Raw genomic sequence first — 22,500 nt, 5'->3', positions numbered from 1 at the left:
GGAGGACCCCACACCAGAGCAAGCAGTTGCACCTGAAGAAGGCCAGGACTCTGTGGGAAGAAGCAGCTCCTGCTCTTGTAGTTTGGCACTGGGAGGACTGCAACATGTGGGGGTGACCCTCACCAGAGCAGCTCAGGAAGAGCTGCAGCCCATGCGAAGGACTCTCGTTGGAGAAAGTTTATGAAGGACTGTCTTCTGTGAAGAGGGACCCCACACTAGAACACAGGAAGAGTGTGAGGAGTCCTTGCCCTGAGGAGGAAGGAGAGTCAGGGCTGACTGTAACCCCCATTCCCTTTCCCCCCTACGCCACAGGGAGGGAGGAGGCAGACAGATCAGGAGCAAATCTGAGCCCGGGAAGAAGGGAGGGGCAGGGGGGAAGGTGTTTCTAAGATGTGGTGGCACTTCTCACTGTTCCACTCTGTCTCTTAAGTGTTGGCGGTGCTAGTGTTTGAAGTAAATTGATGTTCTTTTTCTTCCCCTAGTCTGTCTTTTGCCCTCACAGGCAAAAATAGATGAGTCATCCCTCCCTGTCCTTGTGTCAATTCCTGAGCCTTTTGTTTTATTTTCTCCTTCCCATTCCTGAGGGGAAAGGAGTGAGTGAGTGGCTGCATGGTGCTCATTTGCCCTCTGGGTGCAAACCATGACACAGAGGAAGGACAAGCTGCACAAGTAGAGTACAAGAAATGGAATTAAATTTGAAATGCAAAGGGCAAAGCATCAGACTTGAAATAATAAGAACTTCCACTTTAGGGTTGGAGCTTATGATACAGAAGTGATGGAAAAAGATAAATTTCAATTTCGCTTATCTTGCTTTGCTTCCACTCTTAAAGGCTTGCACTGAGAAGCAGCACATTCCCTGCCAGCTAGATATACAACAGTGAAGAAGTGTAATGGGTATATTAGTCAATCACAGCAAGACCACAAGAACTGATAAGATGAAGCCACGTAAAAGGAAGATGTTATTACAGGATGCATCAGTAAACATATTCCCGAAGAGATTACAAAATAAAATGGTAATGGCAATGTCCACAGCGCAGATGGGACCCTATCTAGAATATGTTTCCTTGTCTAATCATCAGCTCAGGGAGAGTTGATATGAGAGGAAAGGCCAAAGGAAAAAGAAGGGAATGAAGACACAAATTTATAACGGAAAAACACAGAATCTTGATTTTTGTAGTAAAAAAGAAGAAAAAAGCAGGTTGTGTGTGGGCATGAATGAGCTGTTTAACTGCTAAGGGGAGACAAAATATTTAAAATGCATGACAATGTGGATACCATAGAATACCATAATAAATGGGAATAAAAGAGCCATAAAAATAAATACAGTCTTGAAGCTGGAAGGTTTCTTACCATCAGAAGGTTGAAATTAGCGTGGAGCAATCTTCCCTACTAGGAGGAGTACTGGATTTAAGCTTGAAGAGCTGTATCATAGTGTCACGATCCTGCCAGGGAGAGCGTTGCATGTGGAGGAGTTAGTTATCCACACAGCAGACAACCCGAGCAGGCGCCAGCACGTACAGCACGGCCTTCGGGCTGGGTTGTGCTGCGCATACCCCTCGGTGGCAGGATAAATGCAGCCAGCTCGTTTTAACAGAGGAGCTTGCAGGCAGCTCCCACTCCATGACTGCACCACCTGTGTGGCCTTGCCTTTACCTAACAGTGCAGCAGGAAGTTTTAGGGAGACCACCCCTTCTGTTTCCTAGTAGAAATAATGAACAGTTGTTTTCTTATCGGAAAATCCTGTAATAACACAAATGACCAAATGGGGCCACCCTATCTATGGATGGGGTCTGCCCAGCCTGCTGACGGGAGGCCTGTTTGATGAGGCACAACTCGGAGTTCCAAGCATCTACAGGTATGCAAGATTATCTATACTCTTCTCTCATTCTTTATAGTGCTAGCTCTAATAAATAGCATTTTGATTACAGAGTCCGAGCATCTTTCTTACTGGGATCATAAAGGACCAGCATCTCTTGATGCAAAACCTAGTCAGCTTGTTCATTATAGAAAAGGAAGCATAGGAGTTGTCTGGTCTGGAACTGCAGGGAACTAGGCTGAGGAGGTCCCTTCAGCTCCAGTCCACTAGAAGGCCTACATATTTAAGGTCTATTAAAAAGAAAATCTTAGGGAACATGTGAACTTTCATTCTACTTTAGTGGATTTGCCTAATCTCATAAATCCATCAAATCAAAACAGCTGTTTCTTTGTATCAACAAGATAACCTATGCTTTGTATTTTTTTTCCTTGTTGACTGTTTAGCTAATGCGTGTTGGAGAGAAAAAACAAAATGATTGTTGTGCTAGACTTCTTTTTATGACCAAGACATTCATCATTTCAACTATGTGGCATACCACCTTTCTAGGATGAGCTCAGGGTTCTCACTATTCCTACACGTCAAGTGTACTATGAAATTTTCCATAACATGATGTAAGACCTGAAAAAATAATGTAATATTGTATTTTTTTTTTTTTTTTAATAGAGAAGACAGAGGTGTGTGGTAACTACATGAACGTAATTTGGGTCAGTCTTACTGGAGAAACTTTGTACCTAGTCTTTTGTCTTTCTGAAGCAACATTTGACAAAGTTCACTTTCCTGACCTGCAGTACTAAGGCATGGCCCTATAGACTAGAGGTGTTCTTTATGAGCTTCAGGAATATTTCCAAATTCAATAATTGCACACAAACAATATTAAATGGTTATTGAAATCCCTGAGCATCATACTTTCAAAGGTGACAGATGCTGATGCTAGACCATGCCACACATATTTAACATTTATCTTACATGTTTGAGGTCTCTGCTGTATTTGTACTTGGCAATACATACTTCATAAGACAAAAAATAAAAAAAAATAAAAAAATCTGCACAAGGAAGTTTTTACAAAACTTCTTCAAGATGTGGAAGTGAGTGCCAATTAACAGCATGGCTTCTTTTACTTTCCTCAGTTTTTTCCATCATTAACCTGAGAAAGTTTAAATCCTTTCCACAAACTGTGGCAGAATTGTATGGTGAAATATTGTTTTATATTTTAGTTTTGTGGTTCTTTGGAATAGCTATATGCTGCGCCACACCGTGTAATCAGAATCCGTTTTGTGGTACAGCACGGCTGTGCAACTGCACTGAGCCCCATTAACTACCTTCATGCTTGATGACAGACCTCTGACTAATTTGGAAGTACATAAATAATACAGTTTGCAGTTATTCAATATTAGCCAGGAGGCTCATTTATGAGCAAGCAAGCCATCACAGGAATTCAGTTCCTTGAACAGCAAATGAGACAGATAATCTAGGTTTAATAACTCACAAGTCCCTAACACACAAGTAAATAGATACAGGTACTGCTGAGACTGCACAGCCAGTCACCAGTATTCATTCAATAGCCTCTTGCTGTCATTTTGATTAGGTGAACACTTAACAACACAGGATACAAAATCCTGTAAAGATACAGCAAGACAGATAGACAAAGATGCAGCAACTCTCAGGAAAGAATATAGACCAACACACAAAAGAAAAGTCACCAGATCTGAAAATGCCTCTTTTTTCTCTTTGCTTCCAAGCACTGAGGTAATACTCTCAATCATCTTGTTCTGCAAAATCTCAGATACAGGAGTTGAGCTTCTAATTAACAATAAGTTACATCTAACTGAGAATTGCTCTAAAAGTCACCCACTTAAAAGGCTCCTCTTCTTCTGTGCCAGGATACCCTTAACACTGAAGAAAGTGTTACAGATCAGAGCTCCAAAGTCAGTTATGCAGATTTTGTCACCCAGTGACTCCTCTGTGGAAGGGCACTTATGGTATTGTCACGGCATCAGTGCACAGTGCATGCAGATGGATTTAAAGACCCAACAGAACTTGTACACTGTGTTCACGTATGCTGAGTATAAGTCAGTGGATAAACTGTTGTGGTGGTACTGGCTCACTTGTAACACGTCACTCAGCACTGGCTAAAAGAAGAAAAAGAGGGTTATCCCCCATGTCAGTCAACACAACTGAACTATCTCAGCTTCAGAATAATAGGAGATGAACTGCGTTCATAAGTGAAACTAGTGCACACAGGCCTAAAGGACCTGGATTTCACACTGTAATCCTTGTTGGTTTTTCCTATCCCAGTTGCACTAATCTTCAACGGGAAAACTATGTGAGCTGTTATATATTTAAAGCTACACTTGTTGAAGTCTGTTCTGACTATATTAAAAATAATTAAGGCCTATTATAGTTTCCAGTGGTTTACCTTAATCCTAATGTTCTTTGCAGCAAATAAAGACAGTGTCCAGTTCCAGTAGATGAGAGAGTAACTTTGCCTAAAATGTCTGCGGAAGATGAATCCTGCATCTATGACATCAAAAAAGGAAAAGCAGGGACTAACATAAGGAACATCACCATAATATTATCCTTCAAGAGTACTGAAGAGATTCTTATGGAATGTTTCCAAAGGTTAAAAAGTTTTACCTGTCCTTCCTATGTGTAAATGGAACAGCAAACCTTGTGTTATCAACCATATGCTACTGTCAAGTATGTCTTTGAGTAACCATGTTATAAATACAGCACTTGGTATGGGGCCAAGCTCTGAAACATATCGCTCACATTTGTATCCTCTTGAAGGTTTTTAACTTTATATTTTGATACAGGGCAAAAACATACAATTTGCTAAAAGGTCCAGAGCATTACACTGTAGAACAAAAATATCAGTTTGCCATTATGTTTCATGCTTGAGTGTTCCTTCTACACTTGCTCCAAAGAGACACTTAGTAAAGGAGCAGTGAATTAAGAGACAAGTTAATATTGCTAATGTTGCATCAGCCTTAGTTTAACAACAGAAGAAAGAAGAATAAAAAAATAAATCTGGAAAGGTTGCAAACTATGTTTTCATGGCTACAATAGTGCATTTTGTTAGAGAATTCATAAACCATTCAGTGTCTTAATACTGAATGTTACATGGTAAGTGAAAGATAACCAATGTGCTGCATTTAAGAGTTCTTTGCTCTTTACATCTATGTTGTTACCAACATCTGAAGAAAAGAACATGTATGTTTTTTACTTTTGTGAGGGGGAAAGGGGGCACATATATGTGTATACATCTGCGGAAATTTGACTCAAGTAATTGCATAAACATATACAGCAACACTGCTAAGAGGAGATTTTAGTCCATTTTCCTGCAATCTTAAATGTCAAGAAACAGAAACAAATTGCAAATTAAATAGTTCAACAATATGAAGACTGGTACACTGAGTAACAGCCAAAGACCTAAGTAGCATTCATCCATCTAACAGAATCTAACAGCTGTATGGTTCATGTATCAAATATTTTTAAAGCTCAGAATAAACTGATTCCACATGAAATCTAATCGAGTCAAATTAATCAAGAATTTGGACTAACACAAATAACTTTCCCATCACAAGCAGATAAAACATGAACGTTTTAAATAAAAGTGCATTATATTGCATCACTTCATGAAGTAAATCTGCCAGTTAAAAAAAAAAAATCTAAACCAAACTGTTTCAAGGAGACAAACATATTGTATGAATAAAATTACAATTTTTATAAATCCTCAGAAGAGTCATGCAAATAAGAAAATATGAAGCAGACACATGCCCCATTTTCATAGGTAAAATACATCTGAATGATTATTTGTTTGGCTCCCTAAAATCTGTCTAAATCTAAAATTAAATTAAATTATAAATGGTGTTCTTGTAAGAGCTAGCCTTTGACTGTCTAAGCACTTCCCTCTACAGCCTTTTCAATACCTTACTTTTTCTGAAAACACGCATCAGTATTTCAAAACATATTCTCTGTCAATTAGCATTTCTCCCCATTTAAGAAACATCAAAACCAGCTAATTAACTGGCTCACAAATTTAAAACAAGATGAAAGAAAGAAACTTTCTATACAGTATGAATCTTGCTTCCCCTTAACCTCTCCCTGAAAGAGGAGAGGATGAAAATAATTTTTTTTTTTCAACTGTTCCAACAGTGAAAAAGATACTAATTTTTGGGAGACAGGTATTTGAATTTCTGGAAGAAAATCAATTTTGATCTTACTGCTTTCGCAGCTTCAAAAATTCCCCTCACATCCATTTTGTCATAAATTTCTTATAGACAAGGCAACCATTATTTGCTGTTTCTCTGAGCGTGACGTAATTCATAACTTCTGTGCTCTAAAACAAAAAATATATTCAGAAAAAAAATGGAAGGTGTCTTTTAGACTTAACTCTGTTAGGCATATATACAGCAAAATGTTCCAAATTAATGAGAGGGTTAATTAAGGGTTTAGCCTTAGTCTTTTGCTACTTGCCCAGAGGCTAATGTTGAATTTTAGATACTAAATGTGTAATCAAGCTTAGAAAATTGAAAGTTAGATGATCTGAAATTAATTTTTATGTATGTTAAAAGAAAATACAATAAAAAAATGAAGAGACTTAATTCTGGAGCCAAGTGCTTGAATAAAAAAACCTGAAAAAATTAAGACAGTGCTAGAGAACCCTGAAAGAAAAGAACTGCCTACACAGGTATTTCTTCATACTTACTGAAAACTCTTTTTAAATTTAAAACTAGATTCACTTCTTTGACAATATTATATAGCAGTGTATCATGATATCTGCCTCATAGCCTTTGATGTGCTAATAAAAATTATTTAAATGGCAGTGATTGTACAAGTTATTTAAAACATGCATAAAAGAACTAACAGTACTTTTTCTTAAACTCACAACTTACTAGACTTTGAAAAAGGCAAGCATAACAAGCTATGTATTTGTTACAAATAGCTATATCCTCAGATCCTTTTTAAACCTCGGTTCAAAAATTGCACAAAACCAAAGTTTTGTGTAATGACACGTTTTCCAGTATTCCAAATAACTTGCGTCCTAATATTTTGCCCAATGGTTTAGACTGTCAGAAGCAAAAAAAAAAAAAAAAAATAGGTAAATGTGATGACAAATGTTTTGCTCTTAGCAAAGCCCAAATGTGAGTTTATTTTATCAAGAAACTGGTAAAATTCTGACCAAGATACCATACTAATGTCTCTGAAGAGAAATGAAAGCAAACAGGTGAACAGACACTGCAGTCTTATAAATATTGATTCCTTAGATTGTAAGGAAGGTTGCTGGCTGGGAAAGCTAGACCAAGATGTACTGGAATAACTTCTACAATATTTAGGTTTATCAGTGACAAATTGTGGATAATGTACCTACCTGATGAGAATACCAAGATTCAAATATTTCATCATAGGTAAAATGATGAATTACTGTCCAGAAGCAGCTAGCAAATATACATGTAATTTTTCTTTTTCATCTTCCCTCATGCAGCCCCAAACCACTTCATACACTTGTCCTATAGGTTATAAACACTTTGGAATCAGGATGTGTATTTTCTAAATTATTATGTAGTACTTCCCACAACAAAACTTGCAACCTGCTGACATTTAAGTGCAAACATGATAGGTGTCTGAATAATAAACAACAAAGAAAAAGTCTATTTCCATAATAATTTTCAAATCTGCTGCAGCTAAAGCTTTGATGAGCCTGTTTACTCCACAGCTCTGGTAAAGTACTGATGTTTTTCACCACTGCACATGTAAATTTATAAATATCTAAAAGAAGTTGCTGCACCTTAATAAACACTGGATGTATATACAAAGAGAATTACCATATCACCTAAACTTCCAGTGAAAACCATACTATAAATTAATCTATGTGTTCAAATTTTAAAAAATCCATCTCAAAAATGAAGAATAACTGTATTGTTCAAGGACTTACAAAAAAAACAACTGCTGCATTTATGCACTCTGAATCTTGGTCTTCTGATCTAATTCCCAAGCATAAACAGAACTTTTCCTTAATATTAATAAAAGTGTGGCATTCAAGCTACACTGTATCAGCAGCTTTTACTCAGGTGACTAAACACAGATTGAAATGCTCAGCTTCTGTTTGAGTTTGAAAATTACAACCACACATTTAATCTATTTTCAGTAGAGATTTCTACAATTAGGTACTGAAAAAGTAAAATTTAGAAAAAAAGTCTCTGATTCATTTGATATTTACCATAGTTTCCAAAATTCAGAATTTATTTGTGCTAAATTTCCAGTATTTTACAAAAACAATACCCTTTCAAGGTAAAGAAGATTGTTTTCCTGATATAGCCAGCTGAAATACTCTGGATAATACTGAACAACAGATCAGCCAAAAGGTCACAGTGCTTGTGTCTGGTCTTAAGAAAAACAAACACGCTATTGTTCATATTGGTTCATGCAAATAGAAGATAAAATGAAAAACATTTTAACAAAAAGCAGACAATTTTTTTCTAGTTCTGAGAAGGCTGCAGAAAGAGAAAGTGAAATTTTTGTTCTATGGAAACAAGAATCAAGCAATGGAAGAAAAAAATTTCAGGACAAAACTATATCTACCTTTAGAAAGGCAAATTAATAAGCATGTATTATTAAAAATCTGAGAAGTTTGTTGTTGGGTTTTTGTGTTGGTTTTTTTTTTTTTTTTTTTTTTTTTTTTTAATGAGATATTTATTTTGTGTCATATAGTCTTACCTTTCCCTGTTAAATTTCAGAGAATGTAGGATAGCTGGTCGTTTCTGTCGGAGATTCCACAAATGAAGTGCATCATCTGCACTTGCACTGACCAAAGCACCCTAGAGCAGACAGAAAATACAGCACAATGTATTACTTTTCTGAAGATTCTGTCTTATTCTTAAATGATTCTCACTGTTAATGATCTACCCATAGAAAACAATTCAGATTATGAAAAATGGTTGCTTTCTTCTGGAAGAAAAAATATTCTACCATAAATTATAGTCAATTTGAATTGATCTAGTACATGTAAAAATTTTAAATGAGTACAAGATCAGCCAAAGTTAAATTAAAACTCCACCAATTTAAAATGCAAATTAAAGCTTCGTACCAACACTATACATGTGAACTCTCACATATTTCCACATAAGCACAGATATTAATGAAATGAAGAACAGACACCACTTACTTAAAAAGGTGTGAGGTATATAACTAAAGGATAAAGGGATTAGTGCACACACATACAGACGATTGACAGTGCCAAGTACAGTTCAGTAGTCATATCAAGATAACATGAAATTAAAAACACAAACTGTGAAAAGAAGATGCAGATAAGAAAGTAGAGAGAGAGGACCTTGGAAAAACTAAGGAATGTAGGTAAAATGAGTCTCTATCACAGATCAGAAGTACTCTTAAGACTGGTTCTGCCTCTGGTACCCCAAAACGAACATCTTCCAAAGTCCAGACCTCTATCTGCCTGGGCAGCTTGAAGTGAACTTATCCTCCCTCCCTCCCACTGCCCTTCTCCGTACCACGGAACAGTGATGCTATTTGAGAATGGACTGCTGCTGCAGTGGTTTACGACATTTACACCTCAGATCAGGTGTAGCACAAAAGATCTCTCCCTGTGTACTACTGTGCCAGAGAGGAACTAGATATTGTCCAAACAGAAGGCAATGCTTTATTCTGAGGAAGGGCGAGGATGTAACTGAAAGATCAGTTCATACCAACTATGATTGACTGATAAACTTCTCTTTTTGCTTCTTGAATTTCCTTCCTAACCCTAGAAACTGTTCTTTTCAACACTAACACATTAAATTTCTGAAGGTAAGACTTCTCTAATACAGTGCAATACATGCTTTAATTCTCATCTCCCAGAGAGCTTGGACCAGTGTCAGAGAGGAAATCTAAATAATCTTATGTATTAGGGGTACTGCTGGTCACCTAATGAAAACAAACAACACTGATTCAAACCTTGGCCTCCCTGTTTTCATCCTTGCCTTCCCCTAAAGAATTCTACCGAACTGATTCTTTCTAAAGTTTCAGTCCTCCCTCCTCAGTTTTCAGGTTCAGGTACTTTCTCCAGTCAAGTGTAGAAAAAAATCAGTATCTCTCAGGTTGAAAAACCCACAAAACTAAAACTCCTTGACAAGCTTTAAGATCTCCACACTTAGAAAGAGGAGTCAAAATTATCAAAGTGCTTCCTTATATGATGGGAGAAAATTAAAACTGAACTACGACTAGCTTATAATTTAGCCAGGTATGAGGTTCTAGAAAAAAAACCCAAACATTTATATGCTCCAGAAAGTCTTCTTGCTTATCACCATCTCCAGAGAACTTCTGCACAGAGCAAGATAAAATCTGTCACTGTTTCTTCATGTTGTCTACATTTAATTTCAACATACCATTTACAAAAACTAAGCATACTGGTTTGATTGATGACCCCTGTAATTGCTTTTCCTTGTTTCAAGTAGCAGCATATCCCCAACTACTGAGTTTTCAGCCAATAACTATCAATATATTGCCATAGAGAGATTTAGCTCATTTATCAATTTCTATTTGAAACAGGACTGTGCTGCATATTTAGTAATTTAATAATTTTACATCTACCTATACTCATTCATATATTGACTGCCTTTTGTTCAGTACTTTATACTAATGTATATGAAGGTAATATTTCTCCCCAGGTGCTGTCCCATAAATAGTCTTCTAAAAGGCAGTATGGTGAACATCCTCTGGATGTACGCCACTTACTTGTTGGCATAATTTATCAATGAGAAAAGTTATATCACTCAATTACAATACACCAGTTGACTTACTCAACTGAATTTATACAGAAGAATCTGAGTAAATATGTCCTTACCTCATTGATTAAGAACTGGAGCTGCAGAACTGCAGCACCACTTTCATGTTGGCAGTAGCAATCAACACCAGGCCTGCCCAATCTGTTGCCATCAACGTCAAGGATTCTAACATTCCTGTTATCACCAGAAGAGGAAAAAAAACAACAACAACAACAACAAAAACAACAACAACAACAAACAATCTACCAATTAAACTCTCATTAACCTTTATTTAACCTCAATTATTCTTGCTTTCTGTAAAACAAAAGAATTCATGCTGACTTTCCACTGTTCTAATTAAAGAATCATCATCATCAGGCTGAAACATGTGCAATTGTGAGTAATCTGTTCCTGCCTGTTTTGTTTTTTTTTTTTTTTTTTGCCTGAGAAATAACGTACATGAATTAACACAAAAATTCAGCAGGATGCATCTTAAATTTATTTTTACACATTATTGGTTCATATAACATATGAATGTATAAGATTTTTGTACTTATCAAGACATTATAAGATTCATAATTTAGGACTAAGGTCAGTAACACAGCTCTGTAGCAGGCTTTTTTACATCTGAGAAAATGCTTTTTGGAGTGAGTCATTTCACACTTACATAAAAGCTCACATGTAACTATTGCTCTCTGTCATATCAACAGAAGTACAATGCAGTGCCATGCAGTTACCCAAGTCCAGCTATGAACTACATTCCCTAGTCCAGTCCCCAGTCCGAGTGAAACCAGAGTGGCCCTGCTTTTGGCAACCCAGCTAGTTCACCTGGAATCAACACAAACACCCTGCTTTGCAGCAATATCTTGTTGCCCAGATGTATCATGAATGTAGCTTTCTGTCTGTTCTCTTTGGGCCTTTTTCTCTGCATGTTGAATTGCCATCTCCCTAACTGAGATGATGGGTCATTCTCATCTGAGTCAGAGACTTTAACAAGAAACTTCAGTTCCTGAAAATTACCAAAGATAAAAAGTAAAACAAGAGGGGAGATGAAATATATTAACAGCCATGTTGTATGAAACAGGTGAAACACCTTCATATGTATTCAAATCATCAAGATTATGATCAAAACCAAGATTTTACAACATAAAGCCCTATCTATTTGTTATATACAATCATATTAGCATATTGTAAAATGCTGAACAAAAATGACAGCTGTCTACCTATATTGCAGGCAAATGTCAGAATCTTCATTTCCCCTTTCACAGGTGAAGAGGCTTGCTGTAAACTATTCTAGAATTGGCCTCAGGGAAGTAAAGTCCATAGATAAGCAAATTTGAGGGTTAAAACTTTTCCCAATTGTTAAACAAGCAGTTAAATTGAGACACTGACCTTGAGAGACCTGAGCTTTACCCCTGACTTTGCCTACTGGACTACTGGATACCCTTAGGGAAAAGAAAAAGTATCTTTTATTTCCTGTGCCTTCATTTCCCTATTTGTAAGCTGGAGATAAGTGTTTTACAAGAGAATACAGTATCTCCTTTGACAGTACTCTCAGTGTACTGGTATCTACAGATGAAAAGCGACATAAAACGTAACTACATTATGGGACAGCAAAGTAGAGAAAAAAACTAAGTAACTCTATTGCACTTGTTCCCAAACTGTAGTCCTGGATATGACCATAAACAATAAAATCATTAAAAAACTGTGCATCATTTAAACAACCTATTTAAAATGGACGATAAAGATATATGGTAGTCCAGAATACTTTTTAAGGTAATCCTCTGATTTTTTGATGGTAATCCTCTGATCCATTTCGAATGGATGCTCTGTGGCACTCTTTTTTTTTTACATTGTTTCCCACTACTTGTTGTGAGAGGAAGCAAGACTAGTGTCAAAACCAACCCACTGAGGATTTCAAACTGAGCGGAAGTTTTGACAGATAAGTGCTTTCCCTTTAACTTGAGCTTTATGTTCAGTATAAATACATAGCACTAGCTAATGATTGTCCCTAATGAAAATTACACTAGAATTGCCCTGATTAGGCAGCTGTCACCCTTCAGCATCAATATCACGCTAAGTCGGTTTTCTAGGAAACATCCTAACAAAGTAGATGATTTAATTCAGCGTATCCCAAACAAAGAAAGAATTCTCCAAAAATTCACGTTTATTTGCATAAGTGTTCACCCTGAAATACTTCACAAATTATTAAAATAAGGGAGAAAATGTGCTGTCTGCTTCAGTCTGGCCAACTGCCCTAAAGTAAGGACTGATGCTTAAATAGCAACAATATCACTGACTGATGGTGGATTTCAAACATTCGGGGAGCTGTGGTGAGGTCCTTCCAGCAGAAGGAGCTGAAGAGATATGATGACTTGGCACGTGTTCTTGGCACTTTAGCCCATCTTTTGCAAATCCTGTGCTCTGTTGCCAAGCATGGAGGAGTACAATCTTACCTCATCAGATCTTTTCGTACCAGTGTACTCTACCAGGATATACAGCAGAAGTAGCTATAGTACAGGTTTTGGACTGAATTTCTTCTTTTACTTTTGCCTTTCTATTATATAATGACTCTGCTATCAGGGAGAGTGGAATATCTCTGAAGATATTAAAAGGGGGGGACTAATACAGATACATCTGAATACCTCAAAGTAGACATCATGGGTTTTAAGGGTAAAAGCCAATCACTATCTTCTCCCTCTTATCAGTATGTTGAATCTCCAAGGGGCCTTCACAGACATGCCAGATTATCCTGATTTATACATAAAGGGGAAAAAGATGAAAACTAAGTCTGGATGTCTGTTGGGATCTAGAGTGAGACAAGTAGAATCAGAATTATGTTCACCAAGCAGTGAAAGTGTGACAGTAATAACATTCTAAAAGAAAAGTGTTCTTTCTGAAAACATTCAATCCTGGTTTTAAGATCTGTATGTGTGAAATAGGATATTTTGCTCTGTATTCTCTTGTATGTAACAGTTTTTCATAGAGTATTTCAACATCCTGCTATCCCAAAGCTTACTATTATTTTGAAATAATATAAATAAAAAAAGATCAGCTGTTATGATGTTTAATTTTGAGTACTTGAATTCGGCTTTCAAGATGCAGACTTCCATGACAGCATAATACACTATTAACAAAGAATTTACACTCTCAAGTCTTGGGTCATTCCATCACAGGTTGCAGAGGATTTCCGTTTCCTAATATTACCACCTGATTCAGACTGTTTCTCCACATCCTTTTGGTCAGTTAGCATATATCTGATATTCTCACATCATATCCATACTCACTGTACCATGAACGCCTGGTGTCAGAGCACATGCATATGTGAATATGTTTTATTGGAAACCAAAGTTGTCAGTGAATGATTACATACATAGGAGAGGTATGGGCAACTCTTCTCAAAAGCATCATCTATGACCAAACTTTCCACAGCATCCCACACCTTTCTTATTCCATGACTCATTCTTACTATATGATACATACAGCTCTGATGTCTCTCGTTCTTCACAGAGGTTAGTACTAGTAGAATTCAAAGACCTGAAAGCCTTGTGTGTTTGCTGAGAACCAAAAGTACAGATACTTTAGAACTGACTCCTGGAGTTGAGACCAGTGTTACCTGCAGCAGGTATTTAACTTCTTAGGACCAGAAGGTCCAGAGATAAGACATGTTTTTCTTTGTTAAAATGAGTGATACTTTAGTAATGTCAGATTAAATATTTTTGCAATAACAAGGTCTGAAGTCTGATTCCTTCCTCCTTGCAATGCAGAGTAACTAAAGACATGGTATCATAAAAAACCTCCTGCCAAGGTATGCCAAGCAGCTAACAAATATCCTCATCAAGTAAAAACTGTTAAATTACATATGGCACCTTTTTCAAACCCAAAATTATTCCATAGAAGAAAATGACACCAAGCTATGTAAATAAGCAACTCTGACATTTCTTGACTACTTAACTAACTTCTTCCATGACTAAAAGCAATCTATGTACAGAAATTAACACTAAAGTATGGGTTATAATTATTAAGCAGGAACCATGGTCTCACATCCACCTTTTTATTAAAAGATACACATAGAAATGGGAAATCCCCATTTATAGCCTCTCCCTTACACCATTTTGGAGTGGTGGGGTGCTGCAGGAGTATCACTGCTGCTTGAAGGAGTCCTGTCATCTGATCTGCACTGCTTGGTACATGTTTGAGTAGGAATATGCAGCACCCTAAGAGCAGATGCTTGTGGGATGGTGTTACTCCATTATATAAACCAACTGTAAAATTGATTTAGCGTGTAACTTGAATATAGGACAGCTTTTTCTTGCAGAAGACCTATTCCACTGAGTTGAGTGATTTATCAGTTAAAAAAGCACCGAAGTATTTAACTGAATAATTAAGTAATAGAATGGTTGACCAATTCAGCCACACCACTAATCAACTAAACCAACCAAAAGGTTAGTCCGTTGTATCTGTGTTACAGGATGGATTCTGTCAAAAGATAACAATTATGAAAACATCGTCTTTATCACCTAGATTTGCAGTTCTGAACATAGCTACTTTCAGTTCCTGGAATACAGTTTTACAGTTCCTTCAGGGAATTTCTGTAAGTTTCACATACATTAATTTTCTGTCTACTAAGGAGAGTGCACATTCTGGTACAAGTAAATGCCACAGTCCTAGGTTTTGTACCTTAAATGGGCTTCAAGCTGAGTTTTTCTGTCTTTCCACAAGATACTCTACATGATTTCTGAAGTACATTGTGACAGTGTTTAGTTAGCCTCACTATTAAGAATGTCATACTCTATGCAGAATTGATACATTCAGCTTCAGTTTCAAGCCTTTGGACCTCATTATGCCTTTCTATGCTAAATTAAATAACTTGCTATTAGCAGAAATTTCCTGCTTTGAAACTGTGATCAAGATGTATCTTATCCATCTTCTGCATAAATAAAATCAAAATATCTTGAAGTCCTTTATTTTCATGTCACACAGCAATTTTGTTAGTTCTCAAATAGTTCTTACGTTTCTTTATACACATTCTAGAATGTGCCCAACATCTTTCATGTATCAAGAACAGAGCTACACATCATCTTGGTAATGGTTTCTTTAATACAATGTAAAAATGTATACAGCATTTCATTATTTCTTAAATTCAATACAGTTTTTTAATACATGTGTGTGCCTACGTCTTAATTACTTTAAGACATCAGGAAATCATATGGTTTATGGTTTTTGAGACTTCTTCACTGCTTTTCAATAAATAAGTGCTCCCTACCAAGCTTTGTTCTGTTAACTGTATGTAGTTGAGCTCACCAAATTCTTTAAAAAGGACATGCAACTTAATCCTAGCTTTATGGCCTTCCATTTGCTGTGAATTCACTGGACACTGCTTCATTAAACAATAACTCTTAGTGGTTTTTGTTTTAAACATATAAGGATTCAGTTTTACAATGAGCTGATTATGTCTTGAGTTCATTCAGCTGTTTAAATAAAGAGCTTTTCTTTTTTCCCTCCACTGTGAGAAGGTGAAATACTGCTGTGCTTGGCTGCTCTCTTAGGATGACAAACATGATATATTTAATAAATACAGATAAACATTTTTGGCACCAATAAGCATGAGCTTTTGGTCTACAATGACCTCTGCCTTGTGTATTTTTCTTGACATAGCTTTCTCTGTTCGTGCATACAAATTATGGAAGAGCTAATCTCAGGAACAATTAAATATCCATTACGATATATACAGGCTGAAAAATTTGCTTTTGGCAACTTTTATTTCTTCCAGGTTAAAGCACTTGTAGATAGCTTGTATTTAATGGCAAGTCTATATATATAGACTACAGTTGGATAGCCGAATGAATGCTTAAAAAATATGACCATTTAGTCAAGTAAAGTGCAAGTTCACACCAACACTATTCACAATTTTTGATTCCTATGAATTTAGAAGCCATCTTATTTCCCAAAATATCTAAAGATACCACAAGTATTACCAACACTCATGGGGATACATATTTTCATCTCATTGTAAGACTGCCTTCCAAGACCTCTGTCATTTTGGGAATCATCTGTTCTGGACACAGAATTTAAATGCAATCACCATGTGATTGAACTCAATCAACCCTAAACCTGAAATAACAAATTTTGAAAAGCAGGTACTTAGAGGTAATGACTCTAGCAATGTTTCACAAATAAAATGTAAGTGAATAATTTCATGTTCCATTTGTGGAATATAAATAATTTTCAATTTCTATTTGCGTATGCATATATACACACACATACAGATATATATATAATAATTAACAGAAACCACCTAGCTCTAAATTCACCTCCAAAAATGAAGCAATTTAGTTACTAGTCTGTAAAAGCTCCACATGGCCAGGCAGTCACCCTGAAAGACCTATATTTTAAGGTTGTACTTCCTGCAGTAGTAACAAACAACATTAAGAGTTTGCATTTACAGGGGTCTTCCTCTTTTTTTTTCAGGTAGTCATAAACCTCATCAAGTTCACTGACATACAGAGATAAAAACAAGAAAGGCAACAAGTGAAAACTGAAATCTGTCAGAGTGTGTGAAGTATTGATTATATTCACAGGGGCTGTTTCAGAGAAATTTACAGATGCAGACACCGGTTAGTCAAAGGCATGACAAATATGGGAATAGAAGGAGAAGTGTATCTGTAAAGCTTATTTACAAACACTTCTGGTAAAAAGCTACAGAGAGAATAAACTGGGACAGAGTAATACCCTTGTCCTAATGTGCACTGGAGGTTATGGAAAATTAAACTGAGCCACAAACAAGAGGGCTGCGTATTTTGGAACATCCTAAAGTCAGAAAGTCACATTAACATAACCAAGAGCCTGCACAACAAAATATAGAGATACAGATAAAAAAATTGATAACACAACTGCATTTTATTCAATTTACTGCCTTTTAAGAGGACAATGCAAATTATACCATTTGCTGGTGATCTGTATACACCAGGCACAGACGGTAGTCTAACACAATCCCTTTTACAGAAGAAACCAAGCAGGTAGATTTAACTTAGCCATTTCTAATCTCTTTTTTTCTCAGCCTACAGATATTAATATTTAAAACAGTAATTGCTCCATGAATATCTGTACACCCAGAACACACGAAAAACCATGCAGGTTACCGCATGTGCAGTCACTGATGACAAATGCAAGCATCTACAACAATTTTATACTAAAACTCACTGCATTTAAAAATTAAGCACAAATGTTATGTTTGTGTTATCCCTGCTTGCACACTCTACCACTGAATTTGATGATACCATATTTAGAGAAGGATTCAGGAAAGTGCAAGTCTAGCTATATAAACTCAACATAAGATCAAAACTTAAGATGTCTCATAGTTTCCTACAGCAGAGATTTTTTTAAGTGGTTGTTGAATTTTAAGCAATTTGTAACAGTGAGCACAAGGTGCTGATTTTCTCCATAGCTGTCAGTGACAACAGAAGATAGAATGAAAACTGATCACATAATAAGTCTTTTTTAAAAAGGTCAAGAGACCTGTCAAACTAAATGTATCTAAAAATAAAAAGACATTTTTCATAACTTTTCCATAGTTGCTATGGAAAAGTTATACAGCTAAAGTAATACATAAACCTTCATCCATGTCATGACAGAGCTTGAGAATACACATTGCACATTCTCTTTTAAACAGAGACAGCAATCAGCCAGTACTGGAAATCTTTAAAAAAAGGCTGCATGTTTTCCCAAATGCTACTTCCAGCCCCAAGCACTGGACTTGGAAGAAGGTGATGAAGGTCCTATGGCAACTCCTGTAGTCTGTAGGAGATGAGAACAGATGATTAAATAATGCTCCCTCTAATCTGAAAATGTTTCACTATATAATTTGGCTAATACGGATAGGGGGAAGAAAAACTTCTTTGTTCAGTGGTGTTAGAATAATTAACAGTTGCGCTGATCACTTCTGGCTAATTCTTCATGCCAGGTATTTCACAGCAATGAGTCCCACACAACTACAGTTCTGTGTTTCATGAGGAATTACGGAGTTTTATGATGAGCTCTGCTATGCTCACTGCTGTCTCACTTCAGATTTGGTCAAAGCAGAATCAATCAGGAGCACTTATATGACTACTTAACGTGGGCCATTTTGTGCTCAGTCCTGCAGTAAGAATGTCCTGGATTTTACTCCTATCAGGTGGTAAGATCCCCCCAAAGCTACTTTGCTTAGGCTTATTAACAAATCAACATAGAACTGAAACAAAGAATGAAGAATTTCTACTCAAATGGTGAGATAATTCCATACTTCAAAAAATCAAAAGAATCTTAACTAAGGCATTAGAAACGAAGTCTTTTCAGCACAAAATAAATGCTTTCTATAATCAGCCTGTTTTCTTTCAAATTACATGAAGAGACCAATAAATCAACCTTCTAAAACAAAACAAAAAAACCCTCAGAATTAATTTTAAGAAATTTAGTCCCTGAAAATCTCCAGACCACTAGCTATCAAGACATTTGGTTATAAAAGTGAGGTGACTGTCCAATAACAAATTGTTAGTAGAGCTTGTATGCTGATTCACATGTTTACCGTAAGAACTCAACTCTATAAATCAAATTAAATCATCATTCCATTAACTTTTCTGATTATACTGGAATAAGCAGCAAGGTATGCTGTGCAAATACAACCTTGAGGCACTGAAGTAAAAGTGGACTGTCTGATGATTATATATATCCTTTAAGATACATATTGTGCAAGGGCACTTTAGTCAGAGAAAATTGCACTAATACACAGGTAATAATGCCCCAAGTAAGACAGTACCTGATCTTGTCTCACGCTTTGTAAGTTGTAAGTGGTTTAGAGATTCATTCACTCGACTATTTGAACATTTCCATTGTTCCAAGGAATGTCTCTATAACATCAATATGCCAAAAGAGATACTTATTTTAAAAGCCTTCCATTCAGACATTTCAGCATTTATCTAACTACAAGATAATACAGATGCTGAGGTCATGCAACACATTCTTTTTAGGTAGAGCAGTGCTGCCTAAAATATTAAATAATTTAATTACTTAACAGGAAACTGCTCACAGCTTATTAGTCTGTTTATGAGCAATTCCTCAAATTCATCAGCTGCATCAGCTCTATTATCATCTGTTTAGTATTGGATGATTCCAGGAGGTCTCTGGTACACCACAGAAAATAATTCACATTCAAAAACTTATTAAAAGGAAGTTCAATATGTTAAATTAGGCAGTAATTTCATTCCTGTGCCAGAAAAACAGACAAATGATGTTTCTATGAACTTCAGTTAAGCTTTATTAATACTCAGCACTTCTGCAAATCAATATACTCATCTGACACTTAATAAAGAAAGATGCTAATCTAGAATTTCATTTGTTAAGTAAGAATAGATGTGTAAAATATACAGGAACTCGCATGCTAACAGAAGTCAAAACTGACAATGAAACTATTCAAGTTTAAATAAATAAAATTTGAAAAATTTAAGAATTTAATTGAAGAAAATTTAATTTAGGGTTTGAAAAAATTTCAATTAACTATCTGATGAGGTTTTTTTCCTAGTTTAGTTCAATAGGAACTATACTATAAATGTGCCTATGTTAAAAGGCATTCCAAATATCAGACAGTCAACTTTAAATAGTTTTGTCTTCTATTATTGTAAAACTCATGGGTTTTTAAGAAAAGTTTTCAGAAACAAATTACAGGGAAGAGGCATTAATTTTTTTCTAGTGCAAGACACAGGTTAAATGTTATCTACATTTTATTGCTCTTACAATCCTCCTGAGCCACACAATTATTCTATCAGATTTTGAAATGAAACACACTGTAGACCACAGTTAATCAGCCCTTTCATTCAATTTACATGAAATAGGCAACCAGCAGCTGGTTAAAATGTATTTCAGGAAGCCCTTTTGGTGTAAATGAGTATGAACTATGATTTTGCCACCTTAAGCAGACACCTGTAGTTTGTGTTATACAAACTACGTTCATGTTTGCTGTCAGCTGGATTAAGCATTTATGTTTTATTTGAATTAAAGTTTATAATCACATTAGTTAACATGGATTAAAACATGAGTAAAGGTTTGAAAGCATAGTTGGTGAATACTGAATAATTTCCAAAGAGCATTTACATTTTAAGAAAAGACTGACTGCTTCTGGGAAAAAAAGCAGGACATAGCAGAAATCTCTCAGGATTCCAGCTTTTCCATGCCAATTACTGGAAGACTGCATGTTTCAGTGAAGCAGGACACTGTTTCAGAATTTACCATACTAATATGGTATTACTTCAGAAAAACCCAATTCTAGATCTTGTTGGACAAGAATCAAAAGGGATCAAAATGACTTTTACACTTCCTTGGCAATCCAAATTAAAAAGTCTGAGAGGTCTGCCTTCCTCCGAGGGATTATACTTTGCAGAATCTGAGAGAACTGAAACACTGCCATAGCTGAAACATAGCTCTCGTGCTGAGGCTCTGCCAGGTAACTGACAGCAAGACGGTGCTAGGGGGGGTGGTGGCTTCCAATAGTCCAAATCCCTCTCTACAGAATGAAGAGAGCCAGCAGAGCCTGTTGAAGCTAGGTGACTATCAGTCCAGCCCTGTTTTACCATTGCTATAATCTTTGGCAAGATCTACAGGTTTTGTTACCTGCTTCTGGGGGTAGCGCTGCAGTAACACCTGCGGGTCCACCACAGCACAATATGAAACCCCACCAGGGCCCTGGTCTCCACTCAAGAGAATGAGCAAAATGCCTTAAGCACACCTAATTTGTATTTCTGCAGTGTGGTATGAGGGAGGAAGCCTGCAGGAAAACACAATGAGCAGAAGCAGCAAGATATGGTGTTAGACCATTCATACTGCCTACCGGAGAAGTCCGCATATTAATTTTAATTATTAAGCTAGGTTTCACCAAGGGACATCTTTTACAGTCTAAACAGAATCCTAAGAGCAATCTGTCACACATGTAGCATGAGCAAGAGAAGAGAAACCTGGAGCAAAACAGGAAGAAATTCAGCTTGACAGTGTACACACACATCAATTGTGTGAGCTTCTCCCCACATTGATTTTCAGAAGTTGGAGATATTACTCACATATCCATATTGAACTTTCAGTATATAAACTGTAGGTAGGATCAGGAAGGGTGACCACTAAGACTAGTTAAAGCCTTTGACTCTCACTAAAGTGAAATTCAAAACAGAAAACTTTTTTGGGCGTTTAAACATAGAGATGTCCTATTAGCTTTACTTTTGTTAAACTCTAACAAACATTACTGAACATTCAGTAATATAAAAGCTATATCTATTCTATTCCATCCCGCAAACAATAATCACAAAAATCACACTTCTTTTATATTATCTGCAAGACTTGAAAAGTGAAGGAAAATATAAAGAGCATCTCTGCACAGACAATGTTTCTGCACCTCTACACTAATGCAAATTTACTAATATAACTAGGAAAAAGTATGTTTTATTTTTCCTAGCACTGTTGCTTCAAATTCACTATAAAAACTAGTGCCTACATTAATTTTAAAGTAGATAAAAGAATATAAATATAAAAGGTTAATATGGAGTAAAGTCTAGGGGAAGAGAGATATCTACCTCAGTTTCACTTCAATGCACACACACATCACGTTGCTTAGGATGTCTATCTAGGAAAACAGTGGGGTGATTCTGACTTTGGAAATTGGACTGTCCACTTTTCCATTGTCACCCCCTGCCCTGTGGCTTAAATTAGCAGGACAAGCAGGAGATTTCCAATACTTGAAGCTCAAGAGTCTATCAACTTTCCAAAGGAATATATATTTATTAGAGAAGTTTACTTTCTGACACACTTCAGACAAAAAAGGAAAAAAAAAAATTAAAGGAAAATCATAAACAAAAATAAACTCCCCAGTTCTCTTCAACACAGACTTTTCATGTTGATTTTTATACT

The 22,500-nt window shown here is 36.2% G+C and overlaps 1 protein-coding gene across 5 annotated transcripts in view; it reads right to left on the bottom strand.

The window, feature by feature from the left end:
* STXBP5L (syntaxin binding protein 5L) overlaps positions 1-22,500 on the bottom strand; it is a 205,905-nt gene that overhangs the window by 121,163 nt on the left and 62,242 nt on the right. For all 5 annotated transcript variants that reach the window (XM_032997513.2, XM_032997514.2, XM_032997515.2 and 2 more), the window contains exons 3-4: positions 10,656-10,737; positions 8,534-8,634 (exon numbers count right to left, since the gene is read on the bottom strand). In XM_032997513.2, the coding sequence (XP_032853404.1) occupies positions 8,534-8,634; positions 10,656-10,737 (183 nt within the window). The remainder of the gene's footprint in view (positions 1-8,533; positions 8,635-10,655; positions 10,738-22,500) is intronic.

Source organism: Tyto alba, unplaced genomic scaffold (assembly GCF_018691265.1).
Source record: "Tyto alba isolate M040663 unplaced genomic scaffold, T.alba_DEE_v4.0 Super-Scaffold_14, whole genome shotgun sequence".
Classification (NCBI taxonomy): Eukaryota; Metazoa; Chordata; class Aves; order Strigiformes; family Tytonidae; genus Tyto; species Tyto alba.
Note: the sequence above shows the minus strand (reverse complement) of the source record. Positions and strands in the feature narration are given on the sequence as shown.